The sequence below is a fragment of the Dreissena polymorpha genome, chromosome 3 (genome assembly GCF_020536995.1).
Source record: "Dreissena polymorpha isolate Duluth1 chromosome 3, UMN_Dpol_1.0, whole genome shotgun sequence".
In the NCBI taxonomy this organism is placed as follows: Eukaryota; Metazoa; Mollusca; class Bivalvia; order Myida; family Dreissenidae; genus Dreissena; species Dreissena polymorpha.
Genome location: NC_068357.1, coordinates 147,339,801 through 147,358,080, shown reverse-complemented (window position 1 = coordinate 147,358,080; position 18,280 = coordinate 147,339,801). Strand labels below are relative to the sequence as shown.

The following is an 18,280-nucleotide window of genomic DNA, read 5'->3' as shown; positions in this document are numbered from 1 at the left end:
CCATACAAAAGTTTAAAGTAAATCAACGTAAAAAGGCAAGTTGGACACAGGTCTGCACATAAGATTATCTAAAAATTTGTATTTTTTACCCTTTTGATTTCGTTTAATCACAGTTTTACCTGTTTTTTTCACGTAAATAAAGTTCAAAGCATTATATCATACGCCGATCGTCTTATATGTGTAGCCTTTTTTGTTTAAAAAAACAATAATAACAACTTTCTTCACGTTTGTGAAGTTTTCTCGGCAGCCATATGCAGAGAACAGAAAAGTGTTACGCGAAATTTGATTGGCTGTGCGATTTTGTGCCCGATTATATTATGTAGTACGGTAAGTGTCGCAATTTGCGTGGAACCAGTCACAAAATGTAAACAAAAAACAGCTGTTCGTGTCTCATTCGCTGTCAAACTATCTGTCGCTGTACATCTATTAACAGACGTTAAATATATCAAGCGTTTTCATAAGCTGTCATAAACAACTTATAATGCTTGTTAATTGGTAAATAATATTGTGTATTATTATAACTCAAACTTATAACACCCAACTCATTATTTAATTAAAGATAATACTATTCAATGAAAGCACATGTGAGTTATTAATAAAATTTTCATAGGTAAGAAGAATACCCTATATTTACACAATAAACATATACATTTTTGCCAAAGGACCCTGTATTTTATTTTTAGTGCATAACTTATGCGAACTATTTGTGCTTCTTTGAGTTATATTATTGTTATTTCATTTATATACTGTCCTTTAAAAATTGCATGTGTGTATATATTTTCACAACAAATAATTTATTGCAATATATTATATATGGTTTGCATGAATTTATGTTCCTATGCTTCATTTTATATAATTGTTGACATATATGAAGGTCACACATACTCACTTCATTACAATTGCTTTCATTAAAATATGAATATTAATTTAATACTTATACATTATAATGTATAATTAATGTTATATATATAGTATTTTGATACAATGCAATTCATTTGACTTCAGATTGCAATTGTAAGATAAACACATTGGATGCACTTTATCAAATGTATTAAATGACTAGCATTTTTTTTATTGTAATAATGCACAAGCACATGTTATTGTTAAATTTATAACCAAACTCATAGGTTATATAGTACTCTATATGTCTTTGTATGTGTGATAGGTATAAATAAAGTTGCAAACAAAATTCCAATTAAATTATTAATTGCACTTCAACAAGCTTGCATGTACAAATACTTATATACAATGTAGCAATCAATATTGAACTTTCAATTATACATAAACATGAAAATTGTTATCAATATATGATATGTTTTACATGTATAACATTTCAATGCACGTTGAAATTACATAAATAAATTATCAAATTGTTAATAAAATAAATCACAAGTTGGTAATTTGACTACGATCACACATAATTGGATATTTGAATGCAAAATATAATTTTATTCATACATGCATCATGTATCATAAAGTGTTGTGTTGTATATAAATATACATATACATGCTTTGTAAACATACACATTCATTTGCACTTTATACATAACCATGAAGCATTTTGTTTTGAGAATTTTGACCACAATTTTGCAGTTCTTATTCCAGTTCTTATTGTGGTAAATTGAATTGGATGATTGTGAGGTTTTAAACTGGTGTGTCTTCAGTGACTTTACATACTTATGTTTTAATTTTGATACACAATAGCCTGCAACATAACGGACTCGTGCTTTGTCTGTATCCGTAACAATTCTCTTAAGCATTCGGTTGTTTGAAAGACACAACATATCCACCTTTTTTTCAAGAAATACAATACGAATTTTTTCCACTATTTCATGGCAAACTGCCATGTGTTGGTTTGCAAATGTTTTTTCAGTGTTAAATAGCATTAAACAGTCCATTTTATATGATGTTCCTGTTAAAAAAATGTGCAACTGTTTGTAAAATTGCACCAAACATTTCTCTGGTATGGACTTCTTGTCATTAGACACTGTAAAATCCATTTCAATATAATTCAGTTTTAAATAAATTTTCTTAACAAACCTTATCAAATTTGAATCATCAATTTTGTCAACAATACCATTAATTTGCACTTGTGTGTTGGTTACTGGACGTTTAAATTTTAAATTTTCTTTAAATCCTGAATGTTAAAGTCATTTAGTTCATATGTCTGTGCTTGTTCTTCACTTTTTACTAACGCGCTAATAATTTCATTGAAATCACAATCGAGCTGATCATCATCATCTTCATCATCATCCGGAGCGGTATAACTGGTAATTGTTGTTTTTCTGTGTTCATTGTCAGTATCCCTGAAATATATACATAAATAAATTGAATTCATGTTTAAATCATAATGCAATAAAAATATTGACCCTCAATTATGACCTTGACCTGACATTACTGATTAATGTTATTCGGTTATCTCGTTGACCTTCACAATGAAAATAATGTGATTTATATTCACTCTAAGGATTCATATTGAGCAGACATGACAATAAAGGCTCAATTGTATAACCTACTTTGAATGTGAGTCGATGCAAATGACTCATGCAATTGTACACATCATATCAATAACCATAAGATTTCAGCCAAATATAATTAAAAGTACTGTATTTATGTGCAAGATACATATTAACAAGAAACCAAATGAAAGGCTTTTATTGTGGAAATTTATCCACAACCTTGATCTTGTCCTTTACATTTCATGCACTTCAAAGTGACCAGTATATATTATGAATCAACATGGCAATAAAGAATACAAATTGACCTTGAAGCACATTATTGACCTTCATCAATCATTCTGCATATTGTCATTTGAGGAAAAATGCATGACAATATGTCAAATGGTATAGGAAATTTGGAGCATACAAAAAAATGCTAAGGACAGACAGACGGCCAAAAGTAGTACATTCATGTAATTATATTTCAGTGGGAAATTAACAAAGTGCACATACAGAACAATACCATTAACATAGCATTTATGTATTAATCATGAAAACATGTCTCTTATACATAGTGTTGTATTTGGAATAATAACAATAATTGGCTTCAATTAACTTTATACATAAAAAAATGCATGTTACTTTAATGTATATTATTTAACTTAATGCAAGGAAAATAGTTTGTAAATGTATAAAAGTCTAATAATGTTTATTTATTTTTAAGGTTAATTTACAGACTTGAATATGAAGAAGAGAGTAGCGTGGAAATCAACAAACTCTTTGAGACTTTTAAATTTGAACAGATTGAAAGTGGGCAGTTCAATCCATCAGTAAAATGTCAACTTTTATTTGAACATATGTTGAATTTATTTCCAAACATAAAAAGATGCAGAAAAAGAATGAATGGAAAATTTCTGGTTATCTATAACGGAATTTCATTAAAGCAACTTCCAGAATTGAATGAAAGAACTTTACAATTCAAGACAACTGTGGATTTTTTCCCAGAGTTAAAACCTACATTGGTAGATGAAAATGAAATTGTATATAACATTGAAAGTGGATTTTATTTCAATGGACATGCTGTTTTTTTTAAAAATTGACATTTTGTTCATGTGCAATATTCAAGGTTTCCATAGGTGGAAAAGACATTGATTTAAATTCTATACATATAGACAAGTGTTTTAAGTTCACTGAAGAAAGCATAAAAAATGTTATGCATATTGTGAAAAAAATTAATTTATGCAACGGAATAAAATATGAAAAAACAATGACTGTTGGATAATGCAGTTTCGTAGAGCAATGGAAATACCATGAACAAATTGAATGCTCAAGACAAATAAGATCATTGAATTGCTCTAAAATTTTACAGATGAACACTGTTATAAAAGCATGTCGAATTTGCCAAAAAATGAGGGTTAAGGCCATTAGAGAAAAGGAAAATATTAATCCTAATGAATGTGAGGTTTCATGTCAATCCATTAACCCTCATAAATGTGGAGTTTCATCTGGATCTATAAAGCCTAATGAATGTGGAGTTTCATCTGGATCTATTAAGCCTAATGAATGTGGAGTTTCATCTGGATCTATTAAACGTAATGGATGTGGAGTTTCATCTCAATCTATAAAGCCTAATGAATGTGGAGTTTCATCTAGATCTATTAACCCTAATGAATGTGGAGTTTCATCTAGATCTATTAACCCTAATGAATGTGGAGTTTCATCAGGATATGTCTCTATTGAAGACATAAAAAAAATATTTCCGCAAGCACCAAATGAAATGTTACTAATGCTTGTAGAACAGTCAAAAAATATAAGTAGACATCTAAATGGCAGACGCTGATCAAATGATTTCATTTCTACATGTCTGCAATTATTCAATAGAAGTCCAAAGGCATATGAACTAATTAAACAAAGTAAAATACAGCTGTTACCATCCAAATCAGTACTTATTTTGTACAAGAATGCCATTAAACAAGATGCTGGATTTGACGATGCATGTTTTGAATGGATGCATGAAGAAGCCTTGAAAAATGGAATGGATGAAGAACATTGTGTAGGGGGGTTAATATTCGATGAAATGCGCATACAGACAGACATTCATTTTGAAAATAACAGGGGACTACTTGAAATGACTGGATTTACGGACATAGGACAGGAAGGTGACATTTGCAATAAACTTAGAAATGCAAACTGTGACATATTAATGGGAACACATATATTGCAATTATTATTTTTGGGTTTAAATGGCTTTAGATTCCCATTTGCTCACTTTGTTACAAAAGGAATTCAGGCTTCAGAATTATATGGCTTGTTCTGGAAAGCCATAAGATTGTTGTATACATATGGTTTTAAAGTATTGTATACATGCATGGATGGAGCCCAGTGTAATAGAACATTTTTACATGTATGTTTAGGTGACAATCCGACAAGTTTTCTTTCATCAAATCCATGCTACAATTTTCCTGTAGTTTTCATTATGGATATTTCACATGTATTGAAAAAAAATAGAAATAACATACTAAAAAGTGGATTTTCCAAAGGCAGTACAAGACTTTTAACCCTACCAGATAAACGTGAAATCCACTGGCAAATGTTTACTGACTATTATGCTTGGGATCAACAAAATGCATTGCAGTTACATAGAAAACTTACATCAGAACATTTTCATATGGATAATCAATTAAAAATGAGAAATTCTTTTGCTGAAGATCTTTTATCATCCGAAATGTGCCATTGTTTTACATTGTATAAAAATGCTTTAGGTGAAAAGGGAAAAATACTCAATGGTGTTATTGAACTACTCCAACCAACAGACTTCAAAAATGGTGGAAATTTTTATAGACAAAATGCCTATTTCAAATAAAAGTGATAAACGTTTATTAAAAATTAAAGAAGTAGATCTTTGGTTTGTGCAATGGGAAAACGGTATATTAAATGACACAGACATTGCCAAAATTAAAAAAAATGAAACGATGTCTAAGCAATGTATGGAAGACATTCATTCCTGTTTACAAGGATTTCTTGAATTAACTGATAATGTTTTTGCTTTAAAAAACAAAGCAATGTATGGAACACATTCATTCCTGTTTACAAGGATTTCTTGAATTAACTGATAATGTTTTGCTTTGAAAACAAACATTCCAATAACACCAGCCCTGATCAATTCAGATGTGATTGAAAATGTATTTTGCCAACAACGTGCAACTTACAATGGTGCAAATGCAAATCCATCTGCGTACCAATACAAAAAATCAATTAATAGCATTTTATTGGGTGAACAAAAAAAATCCAAAAAGGCCAATGCTGCAATGAATGCTGAAGCAGCAACACCACTATTCAACATAAGCATGCCGAGTAATAATAAGAAAAGACGAACAAGTTGTCCAAAAAAAATCATCTTAAGAGGCTGATGAATCTACGCATTAACAAAAGTAATATTAATTATAATTTGTGGGTTTGTGAAGCTCATATTAACCATCATATTAAAAAATATCAATTACCTTTCAGTATAAGTTGGTACATTTGGTGGTTGATGATATGCATCCATTGGTGTATGTTGCTCACCACACGCCATACTGAAGTAATGTCGAATTTATAAGCTTACATGCAAATAATGTATTAAAAAAATGTTATATTAATGTGTGTTTAAAATAAAACGTTATATTATTTCATATATATTAAGCATTTGTGCAAAATTTCAACACATTACATGCTGTTGAATAGTTTAAAAGTAAGGAATCATGTAAAGTGTTTCTTTATTGTATATAAATATACGCGACTACTCAGCAACAAAGATAAGTTTTACAACATTTATTATTAAGAAGTATTGAAATGACATGCACGAAATAAAGTCAATGAAACGTTAAAGCTGTGAATGTGCAATGATCACATCCCGACACAAGAGCCCGATTGAATTAGAGACACCCCCTGGGTGCCAACAAATCTACAGTACTATGAATTTTACAATTAAATATGTTAACATTGCTTTAAAATAATAAGATGTATGAATACATCTGATTACTTTTAAGCAATGTTAACGAATCAAATTGTAAAATTCATAGTATACATGTATTTATAAATTTTGGTTATTGTATGACCTTTGATATTACCTCAATGTTTGCGTCTTCCTACAGCACGACAGGTCTTCTTGTGGTTCGCACCCTGCACCATTCCTGATGTCTGTTACTTCTTTTGTAGGCTTAAGCAAGTAAAGCAAGCCTTCTACACTTCTCACTCTAGAAATTGCCACGCATAACTGTCCAGGTTGAAATATGGAGCGACAGTCGATTTTAACACTGAAATACACATATAACATTAAAATTGAACAGTTTTCACAAACTAATGATATTTATAATGTGTGTACAAAGTTTCACATTATTGTTAAAAATCATTGTGTGCAATAGAATCCAATGTTAAAACAATGTTTATTATTGTTAATTTTGTTAAAATCCTAAACAATAATATATACAATGCAGAAAACAAATTCCATTTCAATGTTTTATAGCATTGAAATAAATATTTATTTTGTTAAGTTTAATTATTGTTTCATGTAAAAAATAATTATACACGGTATAAACATAATTATGTTAACTTCAAATTAGTATTGAAATTTATTTATTTATTTATTTAATGTTCATATAAATATATAATTATGAATTGCATACTTCTCCAATGTCATTCCCTGTGACATGTGAATTGTCAGAGCAAATGCAGGTTTCAATGGGAATTGCTCTCGTTCGGCAGTAACTCTCTTATCCCTTGGATTGAACACTGAAATAACAGTACATTTATGTGGAATGTTTGATGGCATGGAACAGGAATAAAAAAATAATATATGTTTTCAGTTATTATTTATAATTATTAATACAACATGATATAGCACACCGTATAGGGTTAGTAAAAAGCTTTTATAAGTCATAATAAAATATACATGTAATTTACATTTATATTTTATTATGACTTAAAAAGCTTTTTACTGACCCTGCACGGTGTGGTATATGGTGTGTATTTTAATATACACCTAATATAAGTTAACTTAAATAAATTTAATAATGTGACATTGTGTATATCCATGTCATAATTTCATTTTTATGATCTGTGTGAAAATATAATGACTCATATGGATTCATACAGTATAAAAATGTGACAATAATAGCAAAATGGCATATGATTGTTAAAAAAAAGTAAACAATGATTACCTGTGAATGAAATTTTAGGAATTTCTCTAGTGATGTTTACAAAGGAAAACTCTACCACAACCTTTTCAGCAGTTAATGCTTGCACTATGCCTGTTACACCATTTACAAGTTTTTCACTTAATGTGTGGATTAACTGCACAGAACATCCGTTTTTCATCCACAGCATTTTGGGTGCAACTATTCTATCCAAGTCTTTTGCATGTCCCTGATCTTTTGCAAAAAACTCAAATAAATCACCTGGATGTTTCATCATCGCAGTTCGGTTATAGTCATCGACTAATGCATTGGTGGCGAAAAGCTTTGTGCTTCGTGCTGATCTTCTTAAAGACAGAGGCCTTGATAACGAGTTCAAAAATGCACTTACTAAGTCACTACAATTTTCTGCAAACACACTCTGAACTGTAGAAGTTAGAAATATCTCGCCTGATTTTGTTCGCATATTCTGATCAAGAACTATCTTGTGCCTGAACACATCATCAAAGAAATTGCAATGGAAACAGTATTCACCAGTGTTATCGTATTTAAGGTTGACCACTGGTGGAAGTTGATAAAACTCACCACATAAAACAACTTGAATGCCAACAAATGGTAAATTGTTTTTTTTAATATTTTACACACATTGTATATGGTATCCAAAGTCTTCCTGCTAATCATTGAACACTCGTCTATTATTACACAGTCTATTTTTGTCAAGTTTTCAAATACTGTTTGATATTTCGGATTAAAACGTACAATGTTTTCAATTTCTTCAGGCTCATGTCGCCCGTCTAACAGACCGAAGAACTTGTGAACCGTGTTTATACCATAGGGCCTTCCACTACCTAATATATATATAAACACACATAGTTACACAATGACAAATGGGAAATGCTATAATAGTATATTGTTCAAGTCCATTGAAATAAGGTCTCAATTTATTCAAGTTCATATAATATCTATTTAAAAAAATTATTATTTGCAGGATACATTTCTTAAGAATTATATACATATAGACTTGATGAAGAAGTTTTACAATCCGTCATGATTGTACAAGCATTTCATTTAATGCGACATTATGCATCACAGTACACATATGGTACAATAATTTACTAAGCAGCTTATTAAATAATCAAAATATTACCGTATACTGCACAGGCAATCCCGCAATCTCCACGCAGAGTTGCCGTTCCTTGCTCTCACATACAACTCTGCGAAAGGCTCAGCACGCCATTTTGTCTATAAAATAGCTAAAACCGAACAAACGCATTCAATGTATATTTGATTGGATATTTAAGATCGCATGCATTAAATTAAGAAATATGACTTTTAAATGTACGATAAATCGTGCAAAACTTGCGAGTTTTAATGCAACTCTTTGGAACTATTTTATTGCCCATTTACGCAGATGGAATCATTCCACGCACTTTACAAATGTAAACAATTGAACATGATGTTTATTGAGTGACGTTAGGAATTGCTTCGACGTGTGTATGTATGTTGGTTTCTTAACATCAAAAAACCATATCAATTTTATAATAATGAATTAAGATTGATATAAGATATCATGATATGAGATGGTTTTCTTTAATGCAGTGAATGCAATGTAACCGTCGTACAAGAGATTGTTAGTATACTGTAGCCTCAATGGTGACGCTTGGTATGATCATGACATGAATGAGACGCTTTCATAACAATAGTCCGTTCTGAGCCCAACACAGAGGTGAATGTAATGTAACCGTCGTGCAAGAGATTGGTAATCCTGGTGGAACATGCCACCTGAACACAGGAGCCTTTGCTGTGTAAAAGGTTTGCGAGTTCGGACACAACATACGATTTTCCGGTGCCAGCGGATCCCAACATAAACAAATTGTGACCTTTCGAAGCCAAATTTAGTGCTTTTAACTGTTGGGAGTTCATTTTCAATATCCCAAACATTTACCATTGCACTCACATTAAAGGGGCCTTTTCACAGATTTTGGCATTTTTTTAACTTATTCATTAAATGCTTTATATTGATAAATGTAAACATTGGATCATAAAAGCCCCAGTAAAAAATCAAGAAAAAAATTTAAAAAAGGAAAAGAACATTGCCCGGAGCAGGTTTCGAACCAGTGACCCCTGGAGTCCTGCCAGAGTCCTGAAGTAAAAACGCTTTAGCCTACTGAGCTATTCCGCCGAGTACACATTATTGACGTATTTTATACCTTATATAAGCAATCTTCGTAGTTTCTCAAAATTTAACGACAAAAACAGAACTCTCCAAATTATTCAATCGTTTCGCGTTGCAACGCTTTATAATTTTTAGGTTTTAAAATCGTCAAAAGATGCATATAATGGCTATATTAGAGCATGGTTAATGTTCAGTATTACTGTTTCCTCACAAATATCATAACTAAAACGAAAACTTACGAATCTGAAACAACTTTTTTCAATTTTGTCAATTTACCAAAGCGTGAAAAGATCCCTTTAAAGAAATAAATTAATATTGCCGATATTTGATTGCTTTCGTTCTTTAAATTTCCATACCGCAAATGTTTGTTGACAATTTGTGGGCGTGTGCGTATACTTAAACCAGGCTCGCATCATAAGTTATCGTAGCGTATTAATATACCGGGAACCATGAAGCGATTTTCATCTGACCAATCAAATTTTGTTTTACAAACGGTAACGAACCATTATCAGAAGCATGCCGAATCGTTATGGCTGTGAAAAATCAACACTACCATAAATGAAAAAAATACTTTCAACATTTATTGTTGTAATCAAGAGTTATTTGTGTAACTGTTTTGTTATGTATCATTATAAAAAGTGTCATTAACACGGGTGCTAATAAATAACATACTTTGTTTGCCAACAAAGCCAAAAATTTGTGAAAAACGTCTTCATCGCTGTGTGCAGACCTGTGTCGCAGTAAGAAAATTCGTCAATTTTTTATGAAAATTGCTTTATTTATGTACTTACACTGATGTCATGTCAATATAGGTTATGTTTTTAAGGAGATAAATGTGTTGACTATCGATATTCTGTGTGCATATTTCGTTGATTGCATTCGTTTGAGAGATATGGACCTTTATTCAGACAAGGGTGTTAAATGAGATTTTTGACAGTTGCATCCCTTGTATATATATATGGTATATAATTTTTTTTTTAAGATCCCTGTGGTTTGGACAACTTACTAGCTTTACTACTTCAATCGAAACTGTCGATTAGTTGGACAATAGGATATTAATCCACAGTAGTTTTCACCGATACAGAGAGCACGAGGAAATAGTGATCAATTTTGTTTGCCGAATATCGTTGAAATGTGAATACACTGATGTTTTTCAGAGAAACTCATCAAATTATAAATTCGTAAAAAGTCTGACTTACTTGATTCTTATCCAGAAAGCACAAGCATTTCGTAATAAATCCGACCATATAAAAGCTTAAAGGATTAATGAAGTTTTAACCAAAAACAAATTAAAAAATTCGTGAGCCAGATATACGTGTATAATACCACACAGCTTGACCTTGACATAACGAGGGTCTATGATTCAGCATCGCAGCATAATTGGATGAAATCTGGTGGATTCCATATGCGTAAAAGCCTTTAATTGAACGTGTGAATAACTCAAAAGTCCGTCTGACGATCAAGCGGGCTGCCAGGTCGATGTAATATTTATATATAAAAAAAATCATTAAATGAATAATATTCATAGTGGAAGATTGCGTGATAATGTTAATTTGACCGATATACCACTGAAATCTTCGATTTGGTTATGCGCAAATAGCATTCACAGTGAAAATTAAACAGCAAGAATGTATCATACATTTTTGCTTGTTTAAAGTATGTTTCTTCTGTTCGTTTTTTACAATCGAAACTGTAAGGCCTCGACTAGTTTTTTTTTATTGGTTAACAATTTTGTTTTTGAAAATGGTCCATTGGGCGGTCGAAAAAAACACAAAGGAAACAAAACATTTTCATTGAATAGAAAAAAATAATACTAATAACATCAGAACAAAGACAACATTACTTTAAAAACTTTAACACATAGACAACAAATCAAATTATGCAAAGAAACACATCTATATCTTCAAATAAAATGAGTCCTAAAAGTACTCTTTGTAACACTGGTACTTGAAAAAAAAATTGGTCCTTATATAATAATAAGAGAATAATTATTATTCTCTTATTATATATATATATAAGGACCAAAAATGTTTTTTAAAGTACCTGTGCTTTGTAACATCAGGCAATTTTAATCACTCCATAAAATGACTTGCATTAAAATATTGTCTGCAAAAATGCAATTGAAAACGTCACAGTCAAAGATAAATTAAATAAGTAATTCAGACAATTTAGTTACATGCAAACGCATTGTTAGTTGTTAACAGAATTACACTTTCTTTTCCGCATTATGTTTTCAAAAGGTCCCGGGGAAGCACGTTTTTTTGCATGAATGCGTGTATGACGCGATTGAACGTTGCTCTGTATTGTTTTGCATTCAATCTAAATGTAAATTAACTTGTCTATAAATGGCCTCATTTTATGTTTTAATTGATGTTATTATATTGGATAATCGGATATATATGCACATTAAAAAGTGGTATGTATACAGTTAGTCGATACACGTTTTCTTCTTTCAATTTCACACCCCTGAAAACACAATACACACAATGGGTAAATTTTTCGGATTAATGAATGCAACACTGTGAAAATAATTAAATTTGTCGGTGTTTAATTGCTTTCACGTGTGGGCTTTTGTCAGCCCCCTTTTACAGCGGCCATTTGCAATATCCGACTGGTTTACGTAATATGCGTGTTGATAATAGAACACGATGTCCAATATATGTGAACCAGTCGTCGATTGTACTTACTTGATTTTATTCGCAACCGATCTCAAACAAGTATGTTTTTTTCTCGTTTCGCTCCTTTTTCAGTGCATTCGGGAATAAAATATATATATAAAAAAGACGATTTTCCGATTTTATTTTTTTACCATTTAAACAAATAAGGGTCGGCGGTTTTGTAAACCAATAAATATAAAAGTCGTGGCCTAAGCGAATAATAAAATAATAAAAATAAAATTAAAATAATATAGTATAATACAGGAATACGATCTAAAAAGTGTTTTATTAAAATCCGAGCATTATTTAATCATACACGTAATGAAAATTTCCTGATAACTCATTAACTTCCTGATAACTCATAAAAGACGTCTTACCTTTTTAAAAAGTGTTACTGTAAAGATATTTCTTAAACAAAACACTCCTCTTGTGTACCGAGTCGCTTGTCCACGCCTGACTACTGTAGCAATCATTGAGCAACCTCTCCTATTCCACACTTCATATTGTATTTTTTTTATTCTATCCGGGTTTATATGAAGCGATTTTTAGATAGTCCCGCCTACTAATGCGGATAAAAATTGCGGAATTCGAAGGTTTTATCGCATCGATTACAAGTAGTGATTTGCAGTTACGCGAAGGTTATGTTGCGTTTAATTACCGACCTTATTTCATGCCCATGATACACGACTACACGACCGATGTTAAATATTTAGAGGTCTCCTTATCATACATTTACTTGCATTAATTTCATATTGATTCAAGGGTTAGCCAATGGGCTATTTTTACAATTTAAAAAAGTAACACATTTTTCAAGACTGAAAATAACAGTTTCATTCCTTCTCATTCATAAGTAGGTCAATGTTAAACAGTTTACGGTCGTTCGATGTTTCTTATGTCCATATGTGTTACTTGGCCCATTAAAAGATGTGCATTTGAAAAGGTAATACTAATCATCACCAATGTCATTTAAATTGCAAAGACTACATTTTCGTTAATTGCAGTCAATATTTGCCTTAGTTTTTCTATTGGTAAACAATTGTTACACATTCTTAAATTGACAAAGTTTCGCCTATAGAAACAAGGCAAAATATTTTTCATATATATATAATTGTTTTTTAGAACAATAATAATTGCTTTTCTAGAAATTGCTTGGCGCTGAAATTTCTATTTGTTTCTATTGTTCTAATGATTATTAAGACGGTATCCAGTTGAAAACATATATGGTTCCATTTAGTCGTGCCTCAGAAGGATACGTATTTGTTCTAGTCTGTTTTCCGTCATTGACTATTACAATGGTTATTTCATTGAAATGTATTCTCTTCCTTTATATCGTTATAATTTCAATGCATGAAATGGGAAAATGTTATCTGCTAAAAATACCGAGTATTACTGTTTATTATAAATACACGAAAAGAAATCAAATATAAAAACAAGAGATGTGTTTGTCAGAAACACAATGCCCCTACTGCGCCGTTTTGATTTTTTTTTTTAATTATATCCCTTTAAACAATATTTCTTCCCTTGATAAAATGATCTGTACCTGCCAAATGATATTAGAAATTATCTCACTTTAAAGCTTGTTACTTCCCTTGGATATGTTTTTTGACCTTTGACCTTGAAGGATGACATTGACCATGACCTTTCACCACTCAAAATGTGCAGCTCCATGAGATACACATGTATGCCAAATATCAATTTGCTATCTTCAATATTGCAAAAGTTATGGCCAATGTTAAAGTTTTCGGGCACGCGGGCGGGCAGGCGGACGGGCAGGCAGGCAGATGTTAATCAACATATTAAGTAAAATTTAAAAAAATAACGTGTGTAATTAACGGTCATGTATTGGCCGATCGCTTTTGGATTTTTAAGGACGCCTTACCATGTAAATATCCGGAAAAAAACACCATATAAAGCTCACTAGACATTCACACATATTTACAAGAAATCTCCGTAAAAAAATCACGAAGTCTACTGTCTCAATGGGTCAACAAAATGTGAAAGCCCGTCAATCGGTTACTGCTTTAAATACAATATTGTCAATTGTGCATAATATACTTTTGTTCCGGATGATGTTTCTGAACTTGAATTATTCACATAAACTATGAAAGGCACTACCGGTATGCACGAAAACAACACGATAACTAAGCTTTTAAACAAGCTATTCGGTACCATGCAGTGTTTAAATTTAACTTAAAAACACTCAAAGGCTAACAGTACGGCAGATGAAATCATTGTTTTCCACACATCGAAGGCTAATAGTACAGCAGATGAAATTATTGTTTTCCACACATCGAAGGCTAATAGTACGGCAGATGAAATTATTGTTTTCCACACATCGAAGGCTAATAGTACGGCAGATGAAATTATTGTTTTCCACACATTGAAGGCTAATACTACGGCAGATGAAAGCAATGTTGACCAAACATCAAGTTTTAACATTTTATATAGACAGGAGAGATTAATTAAATATTTATTGATTCCAATTACATGTACTACTAACAGTTCAAAGTAAACAAATTATATTGAACACTCATGTGCCATTGTGAACTACTGATAACCTCCGACTAGCATACATGTATCTTTAAGAAATGAAATCAAAAAAATAATTGATCAAACATGAAAACGCAATAGATGAAATCTTGACTAGATATATTTAAATAAAAATCATGCATGCATGGGAAAATATTACAATACAAATGACCGGGTGTTAATAACAATTAGAATCACACATTTGAATGCTATTTACCTTTCTTTAATATGTTATAAAACAAAAAGCAATCTTCAAATAATTATGATTAGACACCTGCTAAATGAAGTTTACCTTTAATTTTTTTATAATGCAGACGTTTCGGAAAATAAATTGTGAATACTCATGACATATTCTCTTTATGACATCAAAGATGTACTTTCTTAAAATATATTCTGCTTTTGTACCATTAAAAAATACAGATTGTCAGTTGCGAGCCGAGCATAGAATATTACAATGCAAGCTTGGACAATATTAGATTATGAATTTTCATGAAATGAACGAATACAACTGTACATAGATACATTTAAATAAAATAGCGTTCAAATTCCAAAACACTAAAACGAAAAAAAACAAACACATTGACAACAATCACTTTTAACAGAAGCCTTGTTGTTTCCTCGGCTCACGGACATTGGGGTTTATCCAGAGCGTCATTACAACAGGGTAAATAACGTCATCATGGCTCAATGGTGACGTCATAAAAATGGACAGCAAACGTGTAAATAGTTTTGTAAGTGTTAAATAGGTTTGAAATAGGAACACTTTATTATTTAGATCCATCGTTAATGTAAATTGCTCAAACCGTTGACATACAGTCCTTGTTTTTCTATCACATAATTTATTTCTCATCATAATTAAAATTATATTAACAAACTTTAGTTCCACTTAAATCTATGTAGTTATTTATCTACGTAAAAGTCAGAACAAAAAAATATATAATTTGTCATGTTTACTGTTAAGAATGGTAATATTGCACTTCTAAAATACGCGCATACGGGAAATGACGGGCATGTTCGACTAAGCCCGAACATTCCCTGCAGGCCCGATCTTTCAGCTAAGGTTTGGTATTCCTCGTATTTTGAAAACGACGATGGCGCAGAAGAACGTAGCGGAAGTGAATCCAGTCACGGCCCAGAAGTTTCTTGTCATGTTTTCCACGGCGTCCGGATATACAAGCTTCAAGTAACTGTCTCCATTGGGCAGACAAAACGTTCCTGAAAAATATCAGCACAACGAGGGTTTTGAATGGCGTACACTTTAGGCGTCCGCTAAAACATTGACAGATCAGTTTGCCAAAGAATTAGTCCAGTCATTTTACAGTTTGACCTTAAAAAAATTGCAACAGAAATTGTTTTACATTTTTTATTGCTCTTATATAGTTATTAAACAAATATGAAAAATCTAGAAAAATCGAAGAAGGGGAAATATGAAAATAATCGAGTTTATTTTTCCTATTATATAAATTAAAGAATCGTCACAAATACCCCACCGTACTTAAGCTACTCTTCAACTCGGAGGATTTTTCGGTGGTTGTAAACGATGACAACAGCGTCGATGAAGGTCGTTGGTGATTTAAATGGGATTCGTGCTTGATTTGTTTAGAAAAAACATCTTTACGGGTGAGTTTTTGTCATTTAAAGGTCATATCTCTTGTGCGACAAGTATGTTAAGCCATTTAAAGTGCAAAAATACAAATGTTACATGTTTTCGCGGTTTAAGATTGAACAACATTATTTAGTAATATTTTCTCGCTTTGAATGGCATTCTTCTTTCAAACGCACAAGATATAAGTTACATTTATAAACAAATCAATCATAATCACCACTAAACACACATTTTCGGGTTGAAACGTTGTCCGCGGGAATGCAGCTACTGCATAAAAACTCAAGTACGGAAGCGCTTTTGTGTCAAAATTTCAATTGTCAAAATTTCAATTTTGACTCTACTCATTTGCTTATTACTTAAAAAGTCTATAGCTACCAATACAACATAAAATACTTATTTTTTTCCTTTCCTTTATATTTCAGTTGAATCCAGCAGGTGTGTGACAGATGTTCAGACAATTGACAAAGCATTTGGTGACCAGTCTGTTTTTGTAAGTATTTCCTGGGTTTTGAAATAAATGACAGAAAATTAGTGAATCCAATATATTTTTTCCAATCTAGTTATCTATGCAATCTAAAATACATACATGAAATTGTCATTAATGGATCATTGTTAAAGCTCATGTTAATTAAAGTTATTGGTCTTCTGTTGTCATCCTTCTTTGGGCTTTCATGTTGGAAGCTTCATGAATACTTGCATCAGCCAGATTCACTCATGTTTACGGTGACCATTACCAGACATGATAACAAGCAATTTGCTTTCTAACAAAATTGCTCCCATAACAAACATTTCTATTTTTTGTATTATGTATTTCAGACAATAACATGGAAGTGATTTACCTGATGTCTTGCGGATAATGGTAGAAATCCTGACATGTGAGTATTATTGTGTCAAAAATAATGAAATTAATATAATTTATCGTTCAACAATATGAAGAAATCTACTATAACTTCTTACCACGCATGCCCTATTTTGAAACTAGAATCAGACCAACATTATACTTATAAATATGGTGTTATACAAGTGTACAGGTTCAAAGTTTATATATTATTAAAAATAAATGCAGTAATGAAAAAAATAATTCAGTAAGTGTGTAACATAAACCGAACAGTTGTCTCCTCTTTATATTACAGAATGGATATCATGATTTGCTGTATATGTCACCATGCAGTTGAAGACAACCAAGGCTCTAAACTTACAGTAAAAGGATGCAGTGGAATAAATGATGCTAGCTTGAAGAGACAGGATAATGTTCAGGCTGTTCCAGGAAATTTTGTTCACATTGCATGTCAAAAGACGTACACAAATGCTAATGTTATTGTTCGCGATACAAAAGAAAACCTTAGTCCAAACACCAGATTTGTGAGGTCTAAAGCTGATGTATTGAATTTTCAAGAACATTGTATATTTTGTGGTCATTCTGCTAAATACAATGACAGAAAACGCGGTTTGGATGTTTTTCCAGTAAGGACATTAAAGTTTCAAAAAACTATAACAGAGTTGTGTTCAGCTAGAGGAGATGATTGGGCTGATAAATTGTTAATATGCCTTATATGAACAACGATGATCGTGTTTTGTTTTTCTTAATTCCATCATAAATGTTTTTATGTTTGTAACTTCTATATCATTTTCCGACGGTATTTGTATGAGCTGATTTTAAATTCAATCTCTAGAATGAAATTCAGATATAAATGTTCAACTCA

General features: G+C 31.4%; 2 protein-coding genes and 1 long non-coding RNA gene across 8 annotated transcripts in view; 1 reads left to right on the top strand and 2 right to left on the bottom strand.

The window, feature by feature from the left end:
* Positions 1-1,401: 1,401 nt before the first annotated feature.
* LOC127871597 (uncharacterized) lies at positions 1,402-7,213 on the bottom strand. Its single transcript, XM_052414685.1, has 4 exons — positions 7,103-7,213; positions 6,548-6,733; positions 5,939-6,013; positions 1,402-2,306 (listed from the first exon to the last, which is right to left on the bottom strand). The coding sequence occupies exons 1-4, from the start codon at positions 7,126-7,128 to the stop codon at positions 2,120-2,122; spliced, it is 474 nt and encodes a 157-aa protein (XP_052270645.1). The 5' UTR covers positions 7,129-7,213; the 3' UTR covers positions 1,402-2,119.
* Positions 7,214-14,900: 7,687 nt separating this feature from the next.
* The window catches only part of LOC127871892 (ATP-binding cassette sub-family G member 5-like), a 48,347-nt gene continuing 44,967 nt past the window's right edge, over positions 14,901-18,280 (bottom strand). For 5 of the 6 annotated variants that reach the window (XM_052415165.1, XM_052415164.1, XM_052415163.1 and 2 more), the window contains exon 13: positions 14,901-16,186. In XM_052415165.1, coding sequence (XP_052271125.1) covers positions 16,023-16,186 — 164 coding nt within the window. In that variant the 3' untranslated portion in view covers positions 14,901-16,022. Of the gene's footprint in view, positions 16,187-16,590; positions 17,079-18,280 lie in introns of those variants that run through there. The other variant, XM_052415168.1, reaches the window with a different exon arrangement.
* Positions 16,471-18,142, top strand: LOC127871896 (uncharacterized). The gene is made up of 4 exons (XR_008045597.1): positions 16,471-16,591; positions 17,000-17,067; positions 17,394-17,452; positions 17,711-18,142. It is a non-coding gene; the product is annotated as an uncharacterized LOC127871896 (long non-coding RNA).

Bases quoted from the DNA above. Each gene is read 5' to 3' on its own strand.
- LOC127871597 (XM_052414685.1), bottom strand. From the start codon at position 7,128: ATGTCACAGGGAATGACATTGGAGAA. The intron at 6,734-7,102 runs GTATGCAATTCA...TGTGTATTTCAG, and splicing joins CAGGGAATGACATTGGAGAA to TGTTAAAATCGACTGTCGCT. The intron at 2,307-5,938 runs GTAATTGATATT...TATATATTTCAG, and splicing joins GTACCAACTTATACTGAAAG to GGATACTGACAATGAACACA.